The sequence below is a fragment of the Echiichthys vipera genome, assembly GCF_963691815.1.
Source record: "Echiichthys vipera genome assembly, chromosome: 17".
Lineage (NCBI taxonomy): Eukaryota > Metazoa > Chordata > Actinopteri > Perciformes > Trachinidae > Echiichthys > Echiichthys vipera.
In genome coordinates this window covers 10,914,128-10,939,196 of record NC_139842.1, presented here as the reverse complement: position 1 = coordinate 10,939,196, position 25,069 = coordinate 10,914,128, and the positions used below count along the sequence as shown (strand labels likewise).

At 39.9% G+C, this 25,069-nt stretch overlaps 1 protein-coding gene across 1 annotated transcript in view; it reads left to right on the top strand.

Moving 5' to 3' along the window:
- Positions 1–6,242: 6,242 nt before the first annotated feature.
- pitpnc1a (phosphatidylinositol transfer protein cytoplasmic 1a) overlaps positions 6,243–25,069 on the top strand; it is a gene marked incomplete at its 5' end in the record, with an annotated part of 41,101 nt that continues 22,274 nt past the window's right edge. Inside the window, one exon of the mRNA XM_083931075.1 lies at positions 6,243–6,290. Within this exon, the coding sequence (XP_083787201.1) occupies positions 6,243–6,290 (48 nt within the window). The remainder of the gene's footprint in view (positions 6,291–25,069) is intronic.

Here is a 25,069-nt window from a genome sequence, read left to right as displayed (position 1 = left end):
ATTGGAAAACGGGGCGTCTGAAATTACCTGGATAAAAAGGCACATTATGGGCGCTCTGTTTATGATTGGTACATTTATTTCTCTTTGGTAATGCTGGTCCTGAAGCACCACCACTCCCTTCATGTTTGGGTTTTAGACTAGCAATAGGGAAAAGCTAAGAAGTAGGTTGGATCTCAGTGTATCCATGGAAACAGTCTCGACAATGAAGCATCAATCTCCTCTTTAAAAGGTTGCATCTGCATGATTGATAAAGGTGAGTGCACATGGCAAAAGAAGACATCCGTGAGCGACGGATTGGTAAAATCTCCTTACCTCCAATTTGTTATCTTGTTAAATCATCCGATTGTTAAGTCAACACAGCTGCACTTAAGAAAACTTCTTAACAGGAGAATCATCCTGCTGCATTTACTGTAAAAAGACACAGCAACAAGACGGCAAGTTGTGTAGCGTGAACAGCACAGCAACCTGACAACTTTTAAAGTCTTATAGAGGGAATTTATCTTTATGTGCATTACCTCTTCCTCTAGTCAGCCAAATTCAATCTAATGTTGCGTTGTCCCTGCTTTTTGCCTCATTGGACATTATTTTCTGATCTTGTCTCTTTTTGTTGTCAGTGTAACAAGCTAGCTGGGTTATCTTTTAAACTTGCTCATGTCCGTAGTTGGATCAAAGTGACAGGTTTAGGGTTAAGATTATTCTCCTGTCTGGCGCCCAACTCTTAGAAAATTTGGATAAACTACAGTATGTACTTCAAAATATCAATTAAGGTCAATAAAATCTGTATTCAAAATCAGTCAGTTGCTGTCAATGTCTTCTCAATTACCACCTCACCGGTGTACATTTGACAGCACGCCAATAGGAAGACTGTAGTGGAACAAGTGTACGGACATTTGTGATAGTTTGTGTGTGTGTATGAGTATCTGTCTACGGTGTGGGATATGTGTGTGTATAGGCGGTGTCCACGCATTATCACATGCTGATGAGCGGCACTCACATCTATGTGTGAATCCCTGTGGTGAAAACCCACACAGCTGAGATATGTTCACCTCACACCCTCCAGCCACTTTATTTCGCATCCTATCTCACTAATGAACTAGTCGCCATTCACGGCTCTGCAGAGGCCAAATTCAAGCATTTATTCACAAGCAGATTCAGATAGTGTATTTCAGTTCAGTTCGTCTCACACATCAGAGCTTTTCTTTTCCAGTGTCAAAAGTTGTAGATGGCACCAATATTACCGTTCTATTTTGTCCTGTCCTGCCGAAAACATACCTCTGTTTAATTAAAGCCCTGTGACGATGGGATTAGTTTGGCATGGGGACAGGGGTAAAATAGTCTTACCTCAGGACTTCTGTAATATAAATGGCAAATTGGCACAGGATTAAGAAATCCCTGTATTCAACCAGAGGTGGGAGGGGTTACTCGATTCACGCACTGCCGTCACCTCCCTGTCGCCATTTGCGTATTACATAGCTTCCTGACATCACAAAATTAAATCAACAAGAAACTAAAGGACAGAATCAATTACCTAAAAAAAGTGATAAGAGTGAAGGTATATCATCATATATGTTTTACAGAGTGTGTATTCGGACGGGATTAGTTTTATCCGAGGTATTGTTTCCAGGCAGTTTAACAGAAGGTGAAACTCGCTGTATTTTTAACTGACATTCTCCGGCATAATATTGACATTCGGACAGGACTAAAACCTCTGGTTGTAATGACCTTAAAAAAATTAGTCACCAAATCAGCCTTTTATCGACTTAAGAACATCTCCAGAATTAATGGTTTTGTGTCCCAAACTGATCAGGAGAAGCTGATTCATGCTTTCATCTCCGTTAGACTCGACTACTGTAGCGGTCTTCTGACTGGACTCTCCAAAAAAAGGATCAAACAGCTGCAGCTCGAGTTTTAACCAGAACAAAAGAGATCAGATCACATCAGCCCAGTTCTTAAACTGGCTCCCAGTCAACTACAGAATAGATTTTAAAGTTCTGCTACTGGTTTACAAATCACTGGATGGGTTTGGTCCAGAATACGTGAATGACATGTTAGTAGAGTATAAACCCAGCAGAGCTCTGAGATCTAATGACTCAGGTCAGATAGTGGAGCACAGAGTTCAAACTAGACATGGTGAAGCAGCATTTAGCTGTGATGCTGCACACAACTGGAACAAACTACTAGCAGATCTGAAACCAGCCCCAACTGTGAGCACTTTTAAATCCAGGTTAAAAACATTTAGCTTATAGCATTATCTATTTTCTTTTCTTTTACTTTTTTTATTCTTCTTTGCTCCTGCTTTTTACTGTGTTTTTTGTTTTCATGCTGTTTTTAGAAAATGTTTTGTCTTTATGTAAAATATCGTATTTTCCGCACTATAAGGCGCACCACTTTATAAGGCGCACCTTCAATGAATGGCTTATTTTGAAACTTTTTGGGTTAGGTGCAGTTTTAAAGGTACTACATGAAAGTGTTTGATGGATCAGGGCTTTACATGACATGGAAACAAACACTGTTGATCAGTCTGCTGATAGCTCTAAAGTTTAACATGGATTGAAAACATTTTTTTAGGACCAAATATGTGTCAGAAATTTCAGTGCCCTCTAATGCGATCTCAGCAAAAACAGCATAAGAAGAAAAGCAGAACCTAAGGACAAATTTTACACCAAGCAATAGGAAGATCAAAGAAGTCATGCAGTTAAGAAAGCTAAAATCCTTGATGTGCACACTGAATAAAGCGATTTCAAAAACAACAGCCCCATGTTGAACTTTACATGGATTCAATCATGTCCTACTAGAGTGGCAAGAAATTCGCTATTAAAGAAAAAAATTAAGCGCAAAAGACATCCACCGCAGACACCTTCTCTCCTCTATGTATCATTAAGCTGAAATGTGACTCCGATAAACCCCCTTATTAATTTTGCCCCCACTATTGGACACATTAAGAAACAAGCTCCTTTCTCCACAGTAACAGTGGACTGACTCGGCTGAGAGGTTAGGAAAGAGACAGTAAAGGGCAACTAATGACGTTGAGCTGCAAGAGGCAAGGAAGCCAGGTCTCTTAGCAACAGTTTTGCCTCTCGGCCAACACTGTGATACTGCTGGAATAAAAAGAGTTTGGTGTGTGTGTGTTTGTGTGAGCAGATATATGTGTCAACTCAGAGCAAAAGAATGGCTTCTGTTTCATTGTGTGTGTGTGTGTGTGTGTGTGTGTTCGTGTGTGTGTGTGTGTGTGTGTGTGTGTGTGTGTGTGTGTGTGTGTGTGTGTGTGTGTGTGTGTGTGTGTGTGTGTGTGTGTGTGTGTGTGTGTGTGTGTGTGTGTGTGTGTGTGTGTGTGTGTTTACAATCACTGTAGTAAAGTAAATGCATGTGCCATATACATACAGAGCTAAAGTGACAAAACATACTGTACAGTATGATGAAGTTTTAATCATGGCACATACAGCAATCCCTTCATAGTGTACTGTGCACATCTACATCCTCTAATCCAATCTGATTCTATGACTTTGCTGGTGCCCCTGCGCTGTCTTGCTCTGTGACACCAACAGTGTGAGAAATGTGTTATAGAAACAAGCAAATGCATTGCACCCTCTTGAGTCGAGACATAAGAACTTCTGTTTCCATCCCTTCCAGCACAGAGGGGAAAGTCCATTTGACCATCTCTGAATCCCACCAGCCACAACACTGACAGTCCAGCGCTGCTTGGTTTGTGCAATTATTAAGAATAATTCTTAATTAAGTTTTCATGACCCAAAAATAGAGAACAATCAACCTCAACTGCTGGTATGAAAATCCAACTGCCTATGCCATATTGTTTAGAATCTTCTGGGCTAATTATCTTGTGTGTGTGTGTGTGTGTGTGTGTGTGTGTGTGTGTGTGTGTGTGTGTGTGTGTGTGTGTGTGTGTGTGTGTGTGTGTGTGTGTGTGTGTGTTTGTGTGTGTGTGTGTGTGTGTGTGTGTGTGTGTGTGTGTGTGTGTGTGTGTGTGTGTGTGTGTGTGTGTGTGTTTGTGTGTGTGCGTGTGCGTGTGCGTGTGCGTGTGCGTGTGCGTGTGCGTGTGCGTGTGTGTGTGTGTGTGTGTGTGTGATATGCAAATTATTTCATTCATTAAAATGATTTGAGTCATGTCACTCCAAATATATGCAGGTATAACCACAGCCTATACATGTATACACTATCTTCAAATCTGCCGTATCTGTCTATGCTCTTACTGGTAATTCATATCGTACAGTATATCCGTTTTAATCTTCAGGATTTAAAAAAAAAAATCATTATTTAGTCAATATGTCTGCAGCTCACAGACTCAACAGATTCCCTGTCCTTCTGTGCACCCGAATTTATTCAAGCATAGTATAAATGCACAGGAAAAACCTCAAAATTGTACTCCATCATGTATGACGTCCAAAAAACAAATCAAACATGATTTATGTCATACAGTGGGTGTCTTTTCTACAACTCTGATCACTGAAGGGAAGACCTCTGGTGACCTCTGTCGTTTGAAAAGAGTATAAACTGCATGTTATATTTTGTTCTGCCCTGTTTACGAAGCTGGAGAAATAACCAAACACAATAAAAAGTTTAATAATAAATGATAAGTTTGTTTTATCATTTTTTACCTTTTTTAATAATTTTACATTAGATGAACGTATTAGTAACAGAGTTTGAACAAAGCAGACAGGTCACAGTTTCGACCAATGATGCCCAGGGTCGCAGACTGAGGTAACAGAATTACAATGAGTTGATTTAGCTAACGTTAAATAAATAGCCAACCATGCAAGTGTAAGAAAAATATAAATCATTATATGCTTACTCCTGAGTCCTGTCATTAAGTAATAGACATCAATAAATCAGGCCTTTATAATGGTGACTTATAAGAAAGAGGTACTGAAATATATTTGAGAGGGGAAAGCATCTTTAGTTTTCTTTTAAAGCATCACCTGTGAAGAACTTTTACTCAAGCAATCCAGGCGGCTACATTTCAGAACCACGGCCAGCTCCGGATCAGAACCAAGGTCAGCGCTACAACTAGAATCCGTCCCAGGCTGGTCCCCGGTCAGAACCAGACTCTGTATGCAGTCTATGGTCAGAACCAAGACCTAATTAAAGTGTACAGACCCTCTATGTTAAAAGTATTATTATAGACCTGCTATGTGATGTGGTTTCTATGGGGTTCCCTTTAATTAAAAAAGAAAAAAGAGAAATACAGAAAACAATCGCAAATCATTCCGATGCATCGCCCCACTGCATCATCTTACATCCAGCCACAAAGGTTTTGTGAGATCCAAATGTATTATCTCATATGAATGGTTAAAAAAATCGACTCACTTGTGTTTTAACATAGGTTCAATTTTCTTATTTTGTGAATTGGAAATCCTTTAAATCCCAGAGCCCCTATGCCTGTGCGAAGGGCAAACTTCTGTAACCTGAACCACAAAAACACCGCAGGACTTCCGACCATTTATATAAATATAAAAACAAAAACAAAGATCTTATTGGATGTTTGGCGCAAACGCCAGAATTGAACAGCTGCTGAAAAACGTTCCGACAAATGAGCTTTAATACAATTGTATCACCTGTATTAACAATAGGCTACAGCAGATCGGTGGCTGTGTCGGTTTGAACGGGGACGCTTTTACAGTGAAATCCTCCTGTTTCCTGCGCGTCGCCGTCTCTCTCCCGCTCACTTGACGCAGCTGCTCCACACGGCTGCACACCCCCTGGAGAAGCTGTCAGGAGAACTCGCAGGAGACACGCCGTTATGTGTGGGGGGAACTGCGGCCAAGTGAACACGGTTAAGCGAGGAAGTGTTAATGTCAGGGGACCGACGACAGGCTCAACCCTGTAGTCCGGAGAGCGAGTGCGCTACGAGAAGCTCGCCTGAAGCTGCGGCTGTGGTTGGAAAGCGACTTGTGTCTGAGTTTGGTGTGATTTCTGTACACTTTCCACGCTGCAGACGTAACTCAGACACAAAAACGAATGCTTTTGTAATAGTTTATAAAAACTTGCAAGTGGCTGATTTTACAGCAGGGTTATTCTAGCCCTTAGTGTCACGTAGGCATAGCGGAGGGTTTGCAGGAGGTGCTGCCGATGCGGTGAGGAAGGATTCTGTGAATTTGTGCAACTCCGTGACCTCGTTTCATTTGACAAATGATTTCGGGTAAATAACCGACTTGCAGGATCAAGACCCAAGACTTGAAGCTCGTCAACCTTCATCTTCCTCTGCGCTGCCATCACCTACAGGGAGTATGTTGCTGAAGGAGTACCGCATCTGCATGCCTCTCACAGTGGAGGAGGTAAGTTTTCTCGGTTGTCGTAATGTTTTTGCATCATGCTGCCGATCGTCTACTCTTCGTTTTCACGTGTAGCGGCCGTGGAGTTTGCAGGTCAGCGTGTTTTGTTGGATTTACCGTGGAACCGATTATAGCAAAGTTGTCAGTGATGCGAAGATCATTGTTGCGCCAAAGGACATTGAGCTCCTATACAACCGAGGTGCGGTCTGGCAGCCACCGCCGGGTGGAGCTGGTGCCGTCTCTCTTACAGCCTACTGTTGTGCGTTCATGAGACGTTATGCACTTTTAAAATAAATTGTGCACAACAACAGCAGAGGGGACCTTGTTATTATTGGCCGTGGGGGGACAAGTCGTGCATATATTTTACTTTGAGTGTTTAGGTTGTCATTGCGTGCTTTGTTAGTGGTTAGAAAATAATGCAGACGCACGTTGCTTCCTACCTCTTCACAGCAGTCATTCACTTGCATCCTCTCCAAACACCACTGCATTTGTATTATCACATATTATGAGGATCCTGGTGGTGTTACATCTGTACTCCTCATTTGTGGTCGCATGTATTGTTCTAAGCAGGAATCAATGCATGTATTTATAGATTACTCCTCCTAAGGGCTAAATTACTCAAATGCACAATTACGAGACTCACTCACAGTATTTTTTCTTAGAAATGGGTAGGGTGAAAGAAAGGATGAGGGAAAGAAGCATCTGCTGCTGAAGTCTCCCTCAGGTCACAGTGACACAGATCACAGCCTCACGATCAAGTTGTGCCGCTGTCTTTTAAACATTTTAGGATGCAAATATGATGCTTTTTTCCCCTTGAACATTCAGCACTCTGCTCAGTTGAGACTGTGTTTATTTGATTGTTGCTTGGACCAACGTCTGTCTCTCCTCTACCTGCTCCAGTGTTATCTTTCTTGTCTGAACCTAAACAACAGATGTTCCAGCTGAAGTGTTTTATTGAGATTAAACTGTGCCATAAAGGTTTTTACACACCATTTAACCCAGTTTATCATATGACACTGTCTGCCACTTAAAGGGAGTCAGTACACTCTGAATAAGTGTTTTGCCAGAGTGGTTCAGAGTCACGGACAATAAAGGCCCCATAGTATGCTCATGCTCCCTATAAATGGCATAGTAGTGGCAGTAGTGGCTTATTGTGAATATAATATCCTTCACAGCAGCCAAGTTAAGCCCATTGTTTTGCTCCTAGGTTGGTAGAGGATTAAATCTGTACTTTTAATCAGTAAGCAGCCTCTCCTGAAGTCTATTATAGCCTATCTTGCTTTATCATCCCACTTTGTTTCTATGAGTTTCATGTTTATAGTTACAAGGATACTGCTTTATCACGCCGTGTCCTAAGGCTGATTGGCTCTTCTTCTTTGGTTTGCTCCAGCGGTGATTGAAGACACTGTTGTCCTCTGTAGCCAGCTAAAGGCTATCACATCTGTTGTCGTAATGATAATAACAATGGGGTCCATTCTAATCTATTTATCTGCCACTGACTTGACCAATGAACATTTGTTATCTATTAATTTTTGCAGCAGGCAAGTACATGCCAGCACGCACAAAAACACATAAATCATAGTCATTGCCAGTGTTGTGTGTGTGTGTGTGTGTGTGTGTGTGTGTGTGTGTGTGTGTGTGTGTGTGTGTGTGTGTATGTGTGTGTGTGTGTGTGTGTATGTGTGTGTAAGATGATCTCAGAAGAGTTTAAAAACATATTAACTCTGAAGTGGAAATGACAAAACAGTCGTTTATTGTGAGTGGATGCCCTTAAACAGTTCCTGCCAGCAGGCAAAAAATGATTTTCGAATTCAAACATAAAGTAAAATGAAATACATTGTCTGTTCTTTCCTGATCCAACACTGTAGCTCCCAATTAAATTTAGAAGTGGCCAATATTTTTCTAACGATGCTGCCATCTAGACAGGCGCAGATTACATATTGTACTGCTATATGTTCCTGTGAAAATGGGCTGCATGATAAAACACACCTTCATCTCACATAATCAGTATACCAGATTCATGATGAGCAAAGGATTGATTTAGCGCTTTGGTGTCCTGTTTATATGCATTGCTCAGTCAATATATCCTGAGAGTCATAAATCAGAAACTCCTCGAATGGCATTTCAGCATGAGGGAAATAAGCTCCTCTTCAGATAAATATCAGTCTTATAATGAAGTGGAGAGTGACTAGAAATCCTAGGAATTTACCAATTTTACACAAACAGATGACAAAAGGCTTCCTCCAGAGGCTGTTAAGTTGAAGCACTGCTGAGAAAATGAATGGGAGACACTGTCATTATGACTTCCTTGTGGTATGAATGCAGTTCCGTTGACTATTACAAAGTACATTACTCTCTTAATGCAAATCATTTGCAATGATCTGACTACTATGATGCTTAGCTGTTTCTGTTCATATTATATACACGTTTGTGTATATAATGTACATATGTTTGTGAGATTTATATCACCAGCTCAGTAAATCTCGAAATTACATTTAACTCTACAATGCTACATTAATAGTTAATATAAATGTAAACAGGCATATGACACAGTTTGAAGATGGGGGATTTGTTTGACACAATTCACTTTAGTGTTTAAATTTAGATTAGGCCATTTGGCTTTAGGTTTCTCTTGTAATTGTGGCTTTTTTTTAACTTTCTGTGTTAGTGTGTTTACACGTAAATGGTTGTTGATATGTTGTGTGTTCTCTATTACAGTTTAAAAAAATTTAAAAGTACTATACACATGTGCCCGAGTTAGGTGTACTCATTTCAGTGTGTACATTCATCAGAATGATCAGATCTCCTTGATAAGATAAGAAAGGCAGGAGGATCTATCTGTCACAGTATAAAAAGAGGATATACACAAACACACATTTCCATCCAATGTATTTCAATCCATTAATGCATGCCACTTTACATAATTTACTGTCACACCGGTTTCTACTTGTGTTGGATCTCGTTAGGTGTTTTCAGATCACACTGTTATGGGGACTCAATGAGAGGAACTGTCCATTGAGAACTACACACCTTCAGGGGCTTTTTTTGTTTGCATTTGCACCGACAATAGGAACGCTCATGTAAGCTAGCTGATAATTACGCCTCATTCCCCATCGCTTACAGACTACAGTTAACCAGCTAGCTTGTCCGTCTCCAGAAGTGGCTCCTTTAGAACGATGAAAAAGTTCTGCTCTGGTCTGAAAAACCCCAACAAGCCAAGAATTTCAAACAAGGAGGAAATGTCTAAATTCTAAAAAAAAATCTAAATAGCCATGGATTTCGGTGAATAATGTATGTATTCTTGCTGAGGGTTTAGTGTTTACACCGATAATACTATGCTCCCCTGAGACATGACAGACATACTTGTTTTGATTAAGGTGACATCAGCCAGTCATTGAAACGTCCGCCTGCTGGGGTTTCGATATGTTTTTGTCCCTGCATACTGAGACCCAGGCCAAGAACCAAGATCTTGTTTACCACCCCAGAGGAGAGACTTTGTGCTCTGACTAACGAGAAGCCTGTTTCCATTGATCCCCGAGGATCCTCGTGGCTCATCCAGACAGTGACCTGGCTCACACACCAGATGGAGAGAAGCATGCACACTAAGATGATCTGAGAGAGAGAGAGAGAGAGAGAGAGAGAGAGAGAGAGAGAGAGAGAGAGAGAGAGAGAGAGAGAGAGAGGGAGAGAGAGAGAGAGAGAGAGAGAGAGAGAGAGAGCGAGCATATGTGTTGAGAAGGTGATTGATTGATTTGGTCAGAACTGTCTTAGTCTGCTTGAGTCAGCATGACTTTATGAAGGCCTCTGCAATTGTTCTTCAAGCCAATGATTGTCTTAAACATCTGTATGGCATTTTAAGGATAGGGTATCCTTAAAGTTAAGAGTAAGTATTTTGATACTCATGTGCTAGCGCTTAGCTTAGCATAAAGACTAACAGCTAGCCAGCTTTGTCCAAGGGTAACACAATCTGCATCTCTATAACTCACAGTAAAGCATGCATATATGGGGAGAAGTCATTTCCTGGAGTCTCTACTGGTTGCCTGGCAACTGCTCCCACCCCAAAAATAGTCTGTCACATACAACCCTCAGCCCCCATAAAACGTCCATTTGACAGTTTTTTCTATGTTTTTTTTTTGTATTGATTGAACAAACAAGATAGCTTTAGATGTGCAGGTAGGTTGATTTTGTTAACTTTGGCCAAAGCCACGCTAGCTCATCTAGTTCCAAAGCTAAGCTAAGCTAGCCAGTCACTAGCTCCAGCTACATATTTACTATAAAGACATGGTTGCATCAAAAACATTATGTACTAGCCTGCTGTTTAGTAGGCTAAAACAGTGTGTGCAACAGTATTTGAAACTTGCTTACCTAACCCAGTAATTTAAGCATTATCTGGCAACGCTATAGAGCTGAGGCTGGCATAGGTTACCATGGTTACGTGTCTCCAACCTGTAGAAAGTGACATGGTAATTACAGCTCAGTGCATCAGAAAGAATTCATACTACCGATTATTCACACAAAGGTATGTTGAATGATACTATACATATTAAGTATGTACAGTGTTGTACAGAGTTGAATACATCTGTTAAGTGTTCTCTATTTTAGTTGCTTATATTTGATTGTTTTTATTTTATTCATATCTTTCTAATATGCCTCAAAGAAAGTACACTGTAACTAGTTTCCCCATAGGGATACATTACTATATCAGATTTAAACAAATCTCACATACAGCAATGTAAGAGTCATTCTGACGATCATTTTCAGACTACACTGAGCAGCGTTTCCACTGCCTCATCAATTAAAATGCAGTTTTCTCTGGAATTAATTAACCATTCACTGGCAATAGAACAGTGTCTTTTCTGCACCTGAGCAGCAGTTGGATTACTCTCACCTCTTGCTTGATTAGCTCCTAAGTAATAAGCTTTGGAGAATTAGCTTAGGAAACAAGGAAATCATCTTTGCTCTTTTAAAAGACAAGGTAAGTGTCCGTTGGCCATCATCATTTAATAAAGGTTGTACATTAGCCCCATAAGCCATTAAAATAGAGCTTTAATTGACCACTTACACCTCTCCGTGATGGAGAAGAACATTCCTGTCAAATCAACAGACCCATCAATCCACACCCATAGTTCAATCAATACTGTCAATCAACTGTTGTGCGCTCCAACAGGATTTAAACATTAAAGCAAAGAATGAGAATGCATGACAACGATACAATGGATGGGTTCTCTGCCATTTCTTTGCAGAACCCTGTTGCACTTTGGTGTATGTTTTCCATTCAAAAGTTATAGCCATCTTGTCTCTGTTGCATTGTGTTCAATGGCCTGTAATGTGTGTGCTCTTTTCTGTGTCTTTAACAGTCACTTCTATGTGGCTTTGTTATGTCCCACCGCTAGTTGTTACTGAAAGCGATGATCACTTTAGTTATTTATCCACATCCTATTAATTGAATTGCTTCCATCTGCCTGACTTCGATGGTTATCCCATTGCCTTCTGGCTTACAGGAGAGCATTGGCTCACACTCCCTGCTGTGGAGATAATTGAACCCTGGTAGTATTTTTTGAGGTTGCGCTCACAAACCTTGTTTGAGATTATGGCTTTTCTTTTAAAGCTAATTTTTGCTTCAACCTTTCTTTCTAAATCAGACTTTTGCTGTCTTCTCTGTAATGCTTTATTTTGGGATCCTGCAACACTGGCATTCCATTCATCAGTGCGTTACACTGTGGCCGGCAGAGCTCATCTCTTGGGAAACAATGAGAAATTGCAGGCAATTAATGCAATATGTGAGTGTGTGTTTTCACGTTTTGTGATTAATTGGGGCAGTGGAGGGATTCAGATTTTGATGCACTGGATTAATGAAGCAGATTCATCACCTCAGAGATTAGAGAGCAGAAAGAGAGCTGGCACACACTCTTGAAAAAGAGCTCTTGAAAATCTTTTTTGCTTTTCCAATATCAAGGTTTTTCAACGACACAGCTCAAGAGAGCCGTAGTCAACCAAAGAAAATCTTGGTTGATGGAAATTCTACCTATCGATTGGTCGATGTGAAAAGAACTGTGACTAAAATAGCCCACAGTCCCCTGAGAGCACTCCTTGTAGCACTGTGTCCACTAAAGTGTTTTATCCTGAGGGAAGTATATTTTTTACATTCTTTTACATTATTTTTTTACACTCTGCTATAAACTCCGTGAGCGTGACGAGGCACTGAGCACTGTTAATGTTTGGAGTATTTTTCTGGTCGCTGTGAGTTAAAAAAGGTTCAACTTAAAACAATGCACTCACTGTTTCCTATATGTACAAGTGCTGAACAACAACAACAGAAGTAGAGTAAGAGCAAGTACTCAACCTTTGGAGACATTAAATAGAGGGATCTTTTCCCTGATAATTTGTCTTTGTGGGAAAATCGTCTCATGAGCCAAGTATCGTGAATTGTATTGTGAGTTCAGAGTGTAATGCAGCCCAAAGATTTCTCCCCTTAAATTGTGGTCCTGTCACTGCCTTCTGTGCTGTTGACCTGAGACGGTGGACAAAATGACATATAACGTTGCCAGCTGCTCTCTTTTTACCTGCTTACAATGAACTACACAGGATGAATTAACGTACAGAAGACTCCCCCAACTCCACGCAGGTTTCCCATGTCGAAGAAATGCTTCTAACAATGTTCTAGCAACATTTATTTTCTCTAACCAGAGCTTGGTGGAGTAAATCACAGACACATTGTTAAACCTGAGTTAGCTCAACTCAAATGGTATGAGGAAACCGATTGCCTTAAATCATTAAAGTTGGATAACTCAAACAATTTAAGTATAGAGAATTTTTGATTGGACTACAAGGAACTAATATTTATTGTTAAAGTAATAAAAGTTAATTAATTACTACTAATACTAATTCCATTCAGTTAATTGAACTTGAACTATTAAGTATTTTCTGCAATCTTAACTTTGCATTTATCCAAATGTATTTAAACATGTGTAATCAGAACATAACTATATACACCTTCTTTACACAAATGTTACCACTTAAGTTATATTTACTCATCATATGGTCTTTTTTTGACACTTATTATTTAGTCATGGGTTTATAGTTTTTGTGTTTTGGCTCTAACTGTGATTGTGGGTTTAGATCAGCTGCGCACTCGTGTCATCTTGTCTGCAGGTTTGCCTAATTAGAGCCTCTCAACAAGGGAGGGGCTGGGCATTTTTAGTGTGAATGGGGGAATAAGACAGTTCTGCAGTGAATGATATTTTTTTAATATTCTGGTTCATCTGGTCAGGTGTATCCATAAATATGTACATTTATATAGTAATGTCAGCAGTAATATATCTATGTGCATAACCTGTGTTTCCCAAATCAAATGTTAAATATTTTATCAGCTTAACTCACCTGGCCAGGTGGTAGGGTCCATTTAGGTGACCAGTGACTCAGTTTAATTTAGTTGGATGGTGAATCCTCGAGTTTCTCGAGTAAGTCTTTCATTTTTGCACTTATCCTGTTTCCTGTCCAGCTTCTTAAATATCCCTTTTTAAAAAGTCTTCAGTTGGCCACCATTTCATTATCTGAATGAGGCGGACACACACACACACACACACACACACACACACACACACACACACACACACACACACACACACACACACACACACACACACACACACACACACACACACACACACACAGCCTTTTGTAGTTAGACAGAGATAGGGTACAGTACAAACCTAGAGAGGGTGCCACTTGAAATTTAGCAAATTATCCAGTGCCAAAGGAGGACTATCTGAACCAAGGCACTGTATTATTCTTTTCTTCTTCTTTTTTTTTCTTTTTAATATCTACAACTATAGCTGCTTGACAAATTAGAGAGGACGATCCAGACAAAGAAAAGGGGGCGATAACATGAGTGAATCTTCCCTTTAGTTGGTGTTCTCATAAGACAACAGTCACATCTCTAAGCTACCCCTAGTGCTGAGGTTTTACAGTCGTTAAGCATAATAACAGAAAGCCTGGGTGTCAAATCTTTTTGATCTGGTAAAGATCCTAGAGGATAGTAGAAATAGTCAGGGAGCCAACAACCGTTGACCAGAGGCTTTAACAATAAGACCCGTAAAAAAAGAACCAGAGCATGCTGAAGAGATTATGTATGTTCCCCAGGAAAAGCTGGAAAACATTAGTTTGAGCACCAGCTCAAAGCACCCGCTCCTCTCATAGTAAAGTCCATTCAAGTCGATTACCAAATGCAATCCAAAAGGAAAGAGACCATTGATGCTTCGTTTTATGTGTAGGGGTAGTTATCATGCCACTGCAAAGGTTTGGTGTCTTGAGCAGTATTAGTGGTTAAAAAAGCTGTTTTAATGCCTTCACCGTAACGCCTGAGAAATCAGTGTTAGCCAAGCCCGGCTGTTAGTGACTCTCCTGGATTTCTGCGTTAATAGTTGCTACACGAAAACTGCCTTGATGGCTTGTTTGATGTATGTAAGTGCCAAAAAAGACCATGAGGTGATTTTGCATCAGAATTATAATTTAAATCTGTAGTCATGCTCTAATGCCATTGCTTGACATCTGGTTTGCCCTGTTGCTACTGCCTCCATGTGTTTGAAAGTCCACACATTGCAACACTGAGCTTCAAACAGAGATCCTCTGAGGTTTAGAGAAAGCAGTGACACATCTTTAATGGTCCTTTGCACACACATACACACCTCAGATACACACGTTGTACTGACGCTTCCTGAGAACCTGCATACATCAGTTAAATTCCAGGAAAAAGCAGCCTCAAATATAAATTATTTATTTTTGCAGTATCTAGTGGAAGCTGAATGCTGCTGTGAAGATATTTTAACTCGGATCGGCTCTGCTTGCTTTCCTTGTACCTGGACAAGCTCAGGGCATTTCTTTCATTAATATTTCCCTTCATGAACAAAAATGTCCTGCTAACATTACACATTATTACAAACGTATACTAACAAGTTACTAACACCCCTAATTACCCCACTTTTTCTAAGGTTAGGGGACCTTTGTAATAAGGTTATAGTAAGAAACTCTCGGCTAAGGTTTAGGAAACGCTAAAACCCAATATTGACCGTACTAAAGTCCAATATTTTGTTGACCTAATCCATTCACCCTGAGCCCCCCCCCCAATGCAGACTCTATATCATTACTTTATTTCCTCCTTTGCTCCCGTCATAATTACTATGACCGGTTTTGTCACATGAACGTAAAAATGTGTCTCTGTGAAACGACCGATGCTGTCATTCTTCATGGGAGGACAGTCTTTATAAGTCGTTTTTAGAGTTACAGCTTGCTCTTTTCTGGTCTCTTACCCAGCAGTCCAAGTGAATCATGCCGGATCTTTGGGATTGTTGATGGATGCATAAGGATCTAAAAGTAACATTTTGGTGACATTGTGTGGACATTACAATGACAAAACAGATTGAATGACAGAAACAGAAAGTCTGATGATCTGGTGAGGAGTCAGGGCGATCAGGAATTGGCAAGCTTTCTTTCAAACCTAACCCTTTCCCCCCACAGCTGAGAATAATCCTAGAGGAAACAATGAAGTGTATCTATCTTTATTATTAGTTGTAGCATAAAATAATTAAACTTGTGTATGTCAAATTTTTTTGAACTCAAGTACCAATGATTTGAGACATTTCAGTGTTTGGTGACTACAACACTGGTGTGAAAAATGCATGCAGTGATGGGAAGCTCATTCACTTTATCGGAACAGGAAACTCTTAATCGCCGGTGCCTCCATTTCTCCCTGTACCCCCGCCTCCTCTCTTCCTGTCCTCCTAAACCATATTTACTGTCAACATCCTGTCTAAACAAAGAGAAACAATGGCTACTGAATATAGAAGCTGTGCTGACACATTGTGAATGTGTCGGTAGAGTTATGGGACAGGTGGTAGAAGAGATGCAGCGTGAGAAGGGTAGCAGCTGGGCATGTCACATTATAATGTGATCACAATGTATCAGGATGCATTGTGCACTCTGATTGGAGATGGATTATGTATGTTAGATGATAATGGGGAGTGACGTGATCAGTCATTAGCTTTTTTTTTAAATAACACTGATTCCCCCAAAGTGGTTGCTACAGAACATCCATTATAAAAAATAATGTAGTCTCATATTCAGCCATCAGTCTTGTGTTAAGACGGATGATAAATCTGCCAAGCTGACATGTCTTAAACTCAGATTGATTCTCCTAAGATAGATGGAAACATGCTTGCAAACATTCACAATGAAAGTGGTGTTAGTAAGCGTAGGTTACAAAGGATCGTAGAGGGTCTGACGCTTGAGAGTACTTTTCAGCATAGTACTATAACAGGTTGTTATAGTTGTGGTGATTGTTCTGTTCATTTATATTGATAAATCCATAATCTAATGCAGTCACCAGGGTGAAATTGATTTCCTTGGTTTCTTTGTTGTCTCCTATAGTTTGCCAAACATGACACTGCCCACTAAACATTGGATGTCGGATAGACGTGCAGATCATGTCTGAATTGGGTCCGTCGGTCCATGACCACTTCTGGACATCTATTCGACGTGAACTAGGTTCACTATTTGGATGTCCAACCATGACCCAACTTGGACGTCATATTGACGTTCATCATTTGACCTTTGAACTGGGTACAGCCTTATATCATGATTGTGGGCAAGACACTTCACCCCCCTTACCTTGCCTGAGTGCTGTATGTTCGAGGTGGTGGTGGAGCCGTAGGTGCTGAATGGCCCTGAAGTGACCCTAGAAAAGTGCCATGTTATTATAGAAGTAGTCTAAAATTAGGCTAAATTTGATGTTCTGACTAATTTATGATTTACAATTGACCCAACAATTCCCCCATGAGCAGCAACATATCACACAACTTCTTCTAATAATAATAATGATAATGATAACGATAATTATTATGATTATTATGATTATTATTATTATTATTATTTTTATTATTATTATGATAATGATAATAATTATTATTATTATTATTGTGACCATTAAAATCGAATGTCAAATCACATCGTGGACTTGTAGAATCATGACAACCCTAGTAAGTTGTGAAGTCTGCAGAGTAGATACAGGATGTCAGGAGTGTAAAGTGACCGTGACACACACGCCCACACAAATGTATATGCATGCATGCACAGAAACACTGTGTACAGACTAGAATAAAAAAGTACAAGTGTGCCTGGTTGCTATAGTAACATCAGTAGCTCACAACTGATTACAAATCTCTTTGATGAGGAAGTTGCCATCTACAGGCATTTTTATGCAGTGAGCACCCGTTTGTCAAGGTTTGTGTGTGTGTGTGTGTGTGTGTGTGTGTGTTTGTGTGCTTGTATGTTTGGATTTCCTAAAATACATCAGAGGAAAAGAGTTTACTAAAGGGCACACAATTAATAAAATTGTCATCATAAGTTATTTGATTAAAAATATTCACACACAATGGATTTAGACCAATATTTTAGTTTAGCGCTTCACAATGGCAATGCAATCACATCACACCAGATGGTCTAAGTGACTAATGTGTATTTATGTGTGTCTACTAGGATTTGTTTTTTTTTCCTTTTTTTGTATTTTAACACCCACATAGAAAGTAGACAGGTACATACCATCAGGAATCCAAAAAGCACTTCCTCTCCCTTGAGTGATTCAAAAACACATGATCACACAAGGACATGTCCATCAAGTGGATCTGGGTCTGTTTTTTTTCCATCTTTTTCTTCTTCTTCTTCTAGTAGTAAGTAACTTTTTTGAAACCTAAACAAATTCAAGACATGATGACCTTGTGTCCACATAAGTCTGTGCATATGACTGGGCTGCTGCGATTGGTCGGCGCAATCGATGACGCCGACACTCAAAATGCGCTGAATATTGTAAACCTATATTGTAAATTTTTTTCTAAAATGCTTCGGTTCATTATATGTTTTTCTTCAAATTCACTATGTAATTGCTGCGTTGTGATGTCAGTCATTTTGGGCTCCAGTCATTGGTTGGCTGATATTTGATTGTTATACTGAAACATGTATTGGATTTTATGAATAGGGATTGTATGAGGTACTTATCTTTCTGTCGGTGTATTTCCATACTGTAGTGGCACGCTGGAGTAATGGCACAAAAGCTGACCAAAGTACTGCTGTGGACAGGTGCTGCCACCTGCTTAAAATGAAAAACAATATCAGTTTAGGTGTACGCTATATTTCGAATGTTTTCACCCCTTTATGTTGCCGTAGGACAGCCCTGTTTCACTTTACACGGGGGGGAATGCAGTTCTGTGCTTTGGTCACATCCACCAGACTCCACTGAAAAGTGTTATTGAGTGATTTTAGTTCACCAAAAAAGAAATAATGCTGATGTTGCAGATTTAAACCTACAGTTTTGCACATATATGTAAACCTTTGTTTACATCTTATTTTGTGTTTTATAATACAATGATGTGGTCTACAGTTGTTGTCAAATAAAATAAACTTAAATTCAAAAGTTACTTATATTTTTTTGGAGGGGAAATAACAATTTAGATTAATTGATCCTAATCTGTAAAATAGTCGATTAATCCATAGACAAACACTCATTAGTGACAGTAGTTTAGTGTGTAGCGAACAAGCATTCCCACACAGTTGCTTTCTATTCCCACACGAGTATACATACACATTTTATGTTAGCTATTGTAGGCACAAAGGTCATGGCCATGCTCTCATAGTAAATATAATTGGCTGACTGCCTGTAAAGATCATGTGAGAGAGACTGGTTGTGTGTATGTTTGTTTGACAGGGTGCTGTAAAACCTCCCTGCAGCTGCTGTGATCTAAGCTTAACTACTTTACATATTTGTATCCATGCAGGGTCCAACGTTAATGTTTTTTTTACTTGCGCAGTTGGGCTAGGGGCTCAGAAATCTACTTACCCCCATATAAATAGTTTTATGTATTAGTTTTTAAGAAAAACAACAAAGATTAAAGTTAATTTTCATATATATAATCATATATTAATTAATTAAAAACATTTTTATTCTTTTTCCCACATTAGTATCTAGAATCACCCAACTAAGCTCCGGTTAACAGGATAATCAAAATGCTCGCCTGCACTTCCTCTCAGTCTTTACAAGCCACCATTTACTCGCGATTGCTGGATCGGTACTGTGCATGCGCAGAAATAGCTCTCTCCCTAGCTACTTTCATCTTCAGCCCCATCCAAAAAAAAGATTTTTTCATTCTTTGTTAAAACCTGCCTGACCGGTTTGTTTGTCAGCTGGTAGGACACATAGGCTATGTTAGCTGTGTGCTGTCAGTCAAGGCTGTCACTGTGTGGTGCTCGAATATTTTCCATCCATTAAGTGTTGAAGTGGAAACCACCTCACAATGAAGGTCTTGACATCACCCTTGAGCTATATGGACTGAAAAAGTACATCACAATTGTGATCAAAAGTACATCACAATTGATCTTCAGTTGACCTCAGTGGAAAAAGTATGTTGGTACAGATTTCAAAGGAGGGAAAAAAATCTACTGTGTACTTTGCTTTAGGCATCAAAACTGCATGGTCAGGGTTAGGAAAAGATTGTGTCTTACTGAGCTGAATTGGCAGTACACTGTATTGACTAAAATGTACATTTTTAAACCAGTTTTTCAATTACAAAACCATGAGGAAAAGTAATCAACCTTGGCATAAGTGCGGTTGCCCTAAAAGACACCCTTGATTGTTCACATAACAAATGTTGAGTGAATTGCATTAATTCAGTGAGGATGTTTGTTTTTTTTTAAAGAGAAATTGAAAGAAATGTATCATGCTGATACTTTTAAATGTGCCTGTCAAGTCATCTAATGAAAAAGTTATTCATTGCTTTTCCCGCCTAAACTGAGCCTCCCAAACAGCACTTTTTGACAAAAAGTACACTTTCCACACTTTGCAGTTTCTTTCATGCTACTCTCAGCTCATCCTTCACCCTGTTTTTTCACAAGAACAGAAAACCTTACATTTGCAAATTAGCTCCACACTCATCTGCCCTGGTCCATAAAGACAAGCCTCCCTACTGTTATTGCATCTGTCACTGTTGGTGTGTTTTTGACTTCTAGTCAGAGAAGAGTAGAGAAAATACGAAGCAGTAGAAAGTAGTTGGAGAGGCTGATATTGTAAGCAATACCAAGATAACTCTTAAATCACTTTCTGTCATTCTTTCTCTTTTGCTCCGCTTTTCGTGCTCAGTTTTTATTTTCACTATCCCAACAGGACTGAGAAATACACTGTGTTCTCTCTATCCATAATAAAAGACATGGTTTTCCCCAAGAAGCCTAAAAATCAAGTTGTAGCAAAACACTCCAGAGTGGAACAGCAAGGACTAAATGCTTATGTAACTTGGAAGGAGAGCTTATTAACCCCCCCTATTTTCAATAATAAAGTCATACACAACAGGTCATTTTCAGAAAAGTTCCCATCTACAAGAACCCGCATAAATAGGTCTACGCCATCGAGCGCCACCAGTTGTTACAGGTGGCTTCCACCTTCAAACAGAACATGATTACATTAGATATTCTAGCAATTGTACATAAAAGTGTTTGAGGGAGACGTTATGAAAGAAAAACTCTGAGAGCCACTGATCAACTCAGCATAAATATAGTCCGATATTTTAGCAGATAGCTGTTCTGTAACACGACCACTGCTCTCTGAAAGGACCCGTAGACCGGGCAACATTTTAAAAATATTTTAATTTCAAGTGCCTCCAGTTCAAACGCTGTAAACATCAAAATATATGATTAAAACTATATTTTGAATTATATTGAGACAATGTTCAATTCGGCATAGATGTAGTGATTTTTTTGGCTGCTCCTATCTCCTTTAAAACACACTTTTGTGGTTTTCAGGCAACGTTAAATGTCTCACCTGGAACTCAGAGCTTTATCTCTCCGATGTCAGTTGTGCTGCCAGGTGATATGATACTGATGAACCCCGTCTTTGGCCAGAGTTTTCAGAAATGATCGTTTACTGTGATAAAACCTCAGTTTTGATGTAAATGAAAAGGCCAAACTGCATGAAAATATATGCCTTTTCATCTGCTTGTAAACTCTTTCAGGCTCCTTCTCATCAGTAACACTCCCTGCACTTTAGGATCTCAGTATATTAAATGAACCTGCTTCACAGGGTCTCAGCAGTTAAACATCAAACACCAGATGCCAAAAAGGACTCTTGCTTTATTTATTTTGATTGAACATGCATGTTTAGTAAAATGAGTCTAGAGCCATGAGGCCGTAATCAGGCACAGTAGTGCTTTGAGCTAAATGTGGTAATCAGAACGGTAACATGCTGATGTTTAGCATTTATAATGTTAACGTTTAACATTTTTACATGGTAACATTTGCTCATTAACACCACACAGTTATGTACAGCTTAAACTCATGGGAATGCCATTATTTTGTAGGTATTTGGTCATAAACTAAAGCACTGGACAAACTGAAAATGGCACCACATCAAAAGTCAAGGGAACACCAAAGTCATTATAGTTCATCCTGATGGGAACACGAATGTCTGTACTCAATTTCATATCAATCCATCTAATAGTTGTTAAGGTATTTCACTCAAAAGCACAGATGTCAACCACATGGTGGCCCTTGAATGAAGTTAAAGGATCACCAAATGTACTAATCCAGCCTGTAGCTGCTGAGATATTTCATTAAAAGCCAAAAAATGTAAATGGTAATGAGTAAAAGACAGAGGTTCACTAAAGTCATCAGGATTTATTCTTTTGACAGCCCGAATCTGTACAAAATTTCATAGCAATCATTCCGATAGTTGCTGAAAAATCATGGCTAAAAATCCAACGGCATGATGTTCATTTGACAAAGAGTTTGCTTACGCCTGAGAGCTAAGAAGAGGGGGGAGAGTTAGTAGTTCAAAGCAGAAGAGTGTCGGACAAGAAAAGCTTGAAGGAGAAAGGGCTATGCATCATATAAACGCAAAGAGCAGTAGGAGAGGGGAGAGAAACAGCTTCCCTCAATCAAATCCTGTTATGTAATAGCTCAGCAGTCTGTCAGTTTTCCCTCTCTTTTGCAGCAGTGGCTTCTTTTTGTCGTCTTCTTCCTCTTCATCATCTTTACCTCTCTTTGACGCTCTACCTCAATCCAATTTTCTCCTCAACCTTTTTTTTCTATCCTGGCACATGCATATAAAACACATCACTTCAGTAGGCCACCCAGTGTGCTGCCAAGCGGGGAGTAAAGATGATGCACAGTGAGTGATCTTGGCGTTATGTAATATTTGGTTCAGTGACCTCAGACACTGCAGAGATGCAGGATTAGAAGACGGGTGGGGAGGAAGAGAGCAAGAAAGGGGTAGAGGGGGAAACAGAACAGGGGAGTTCTCCCTTCCACCTGCAACGATCGGTATTAATAAATTACGTCCCCCCACACATCTTGACGTGGTTTATGTAATGCGGTCTTTTGCTCCCGGCAAGTGGCTTTAAGAAGACCACTCTGCATCAGGACTGATGTAACTTCCACTTCTATTCATCCATATTAGCAGAAATCTTATCTCAAAAACTGGTTACATAAAACCAATATCTATACAAATTTCTAGTATTGTGGCTGTATATCAAACAAGTGATAGTTGAAATGCAAGTCGGTCCCCTTATGGGTGGTTTTCATGACACTATTTTATTACATTTTCGATTCTCTCCCTTAAATTTCCCCCTAAAGAAGCACTAGGCTGGTATGTTCCATCCATGTTTTACATTGACAAGAGCACATATGTCTACCTCAGTATATCACATGTAAGACCTATGGCATGTTCTTCAAGTGGACAATATCACACAACAAGTCTTGCATAAGGATTTCCTGCAACACTTGACTCTGGGCTGCCTAAAGGGAGCAAGCCCACAGAATTCAAGATGTGAAAGTCACAATCTGAACCTCCTGTTCCACTGATACTCAATTATCTTGCTCTTAGACCTGTCACGCTCCATTTCTCCTGGCTGCTGCTCTGAGTAAAGCAATGAAATTACAAACGGCAACGGGGGCACAGCATACAAGTACACTAGCGTTGAGCTACCACGACACATGGCTTCCCTGAGCCAGCTGCCATCCTTGGCATCCTATGTGAATTTATCAAACCATTACGGGGAGTTAACACTCACCTTCATATTCTGCTGGATCAGCGTGAACGGAGCAAATGCAGTCAGTCCTATGTACTCGCTCTCAACAGCAAGCCTACGCTTCTGCTGAAACAGCACTGTGTGATGTGTTTGTGTGTAGTCCGTGTGTGGGGAAAAAGTTTGTGTTTTAGAGCTTTTTTTTTCAAAGTGAGGTAACCTTATCTGAGTTAGGGTACGAATTAGGTTGGGAGAAAGTGTAGTCGTGAGGGTAAGAGATAGGGGTTAGGATTGTGTGTGTTAAACTAACTACACTTACCATTCTGCCATGTTTGCTAGTCGCCGATTTTAGTGCACAACATATTCCTCATCTGAGTCTGACCGATGCTTGGCTCAGGACGCTAACATTAGCTCCGTGGGCAGGACCGTGTCCATCCACCAGAGTCGGCGGTCCGCCCAAGGAGCTCCGCTGCCCGACTGCCTCCTGTCTGAAGCCGGCTCAAACATGTAGGCCTATGGCTGATTCTCTCAGATGTGTTTATTCATCTTGATGAGCCTTCCCGGGCAAGGCCAGATGCAGAATGTCTCAACAAGGGAGAGAGATTTGCTTCAGCCCCTTCCCTGAGTTTAAAACATTTTTTTTTTTACTTTCTATACTTTAAAACATGTCTGGAGTGGGACTTTAAAGCATGTAAGAAACCCAAAAATACAAGTAGAAACCTAAAATGAGCATAATATGAAACCTTTAACCAAATTAGACTTCTTAATTATTTATTTCTTCATGGTAGAAGTCCTGCGTGGGATTACCACACCCCTAACACAGCTCTACCCTGGAGCACAATGTTTTTAGTGTAAGAGCTCGTGCACCTCTGTTCCAGCCACAATGGTTCTCTTAAATTGGCCATTTTTAATTCTATTATCTGTATGTATGATATTTATCAATTCTCTTTACCATGACGCTGTTCATCAAGTCTACGATATGAAAAAGGAGGCTGCACAACATCACAGTTTCATAACTGTAACAATTGGAGAAGCTATGCTAACTAGTGTCCTGAATCCTGTGAAAACCAATCTTGTGAGTCTTGCTGTTTGTGTGTGCACCACTTGTTTGTGTGTGTGAGAGTCATTATGCCATTCACCTGAAGATTTGAGAAGAAAAGCTGTAAAAATGTCAGAGGGAACTGACATCCTAGCTTTATATTCCCCCCCGAAAACACCTCAATTTGGCAGCCTGGGAACAAAATGACCAGGGAGTTGAATAGAAGAAGATGGATATCTAATTTCGCAAAGAGTACCGTCCTAGGTACCTGCACAGGGTTCAACACTTAAAGATAATCATCCACCCCTTTATGCCCAAGTTGAAAAATAAAACGGAACTAGCAAATGTAATGTTACTAAGCTGAAACAAAACAATACAGAGTAATTCACAACATGTTACAGTAAACTTTCTGAATCTAGCAGGGATATGTAGTAGTTACCTGGATGTAACTCCAGTTCTATGAGTATGTGCAGAACCTATTTCACCATAAAGTATTTTAGGCCTTGTATTTTTCTTTCTGAATAATAAATTCCTTGATTAATATTTGTGGAAACCATGATATTTACCCTGACAATAACCATGATATCAGTATCTGATATTATGACACCCCTAGTGTTGGCGTATGGGATTTTTTACACATGACCTGGATTGTGTGTTTGGAGGACTTTGACTTTGTTTGTTGCAGC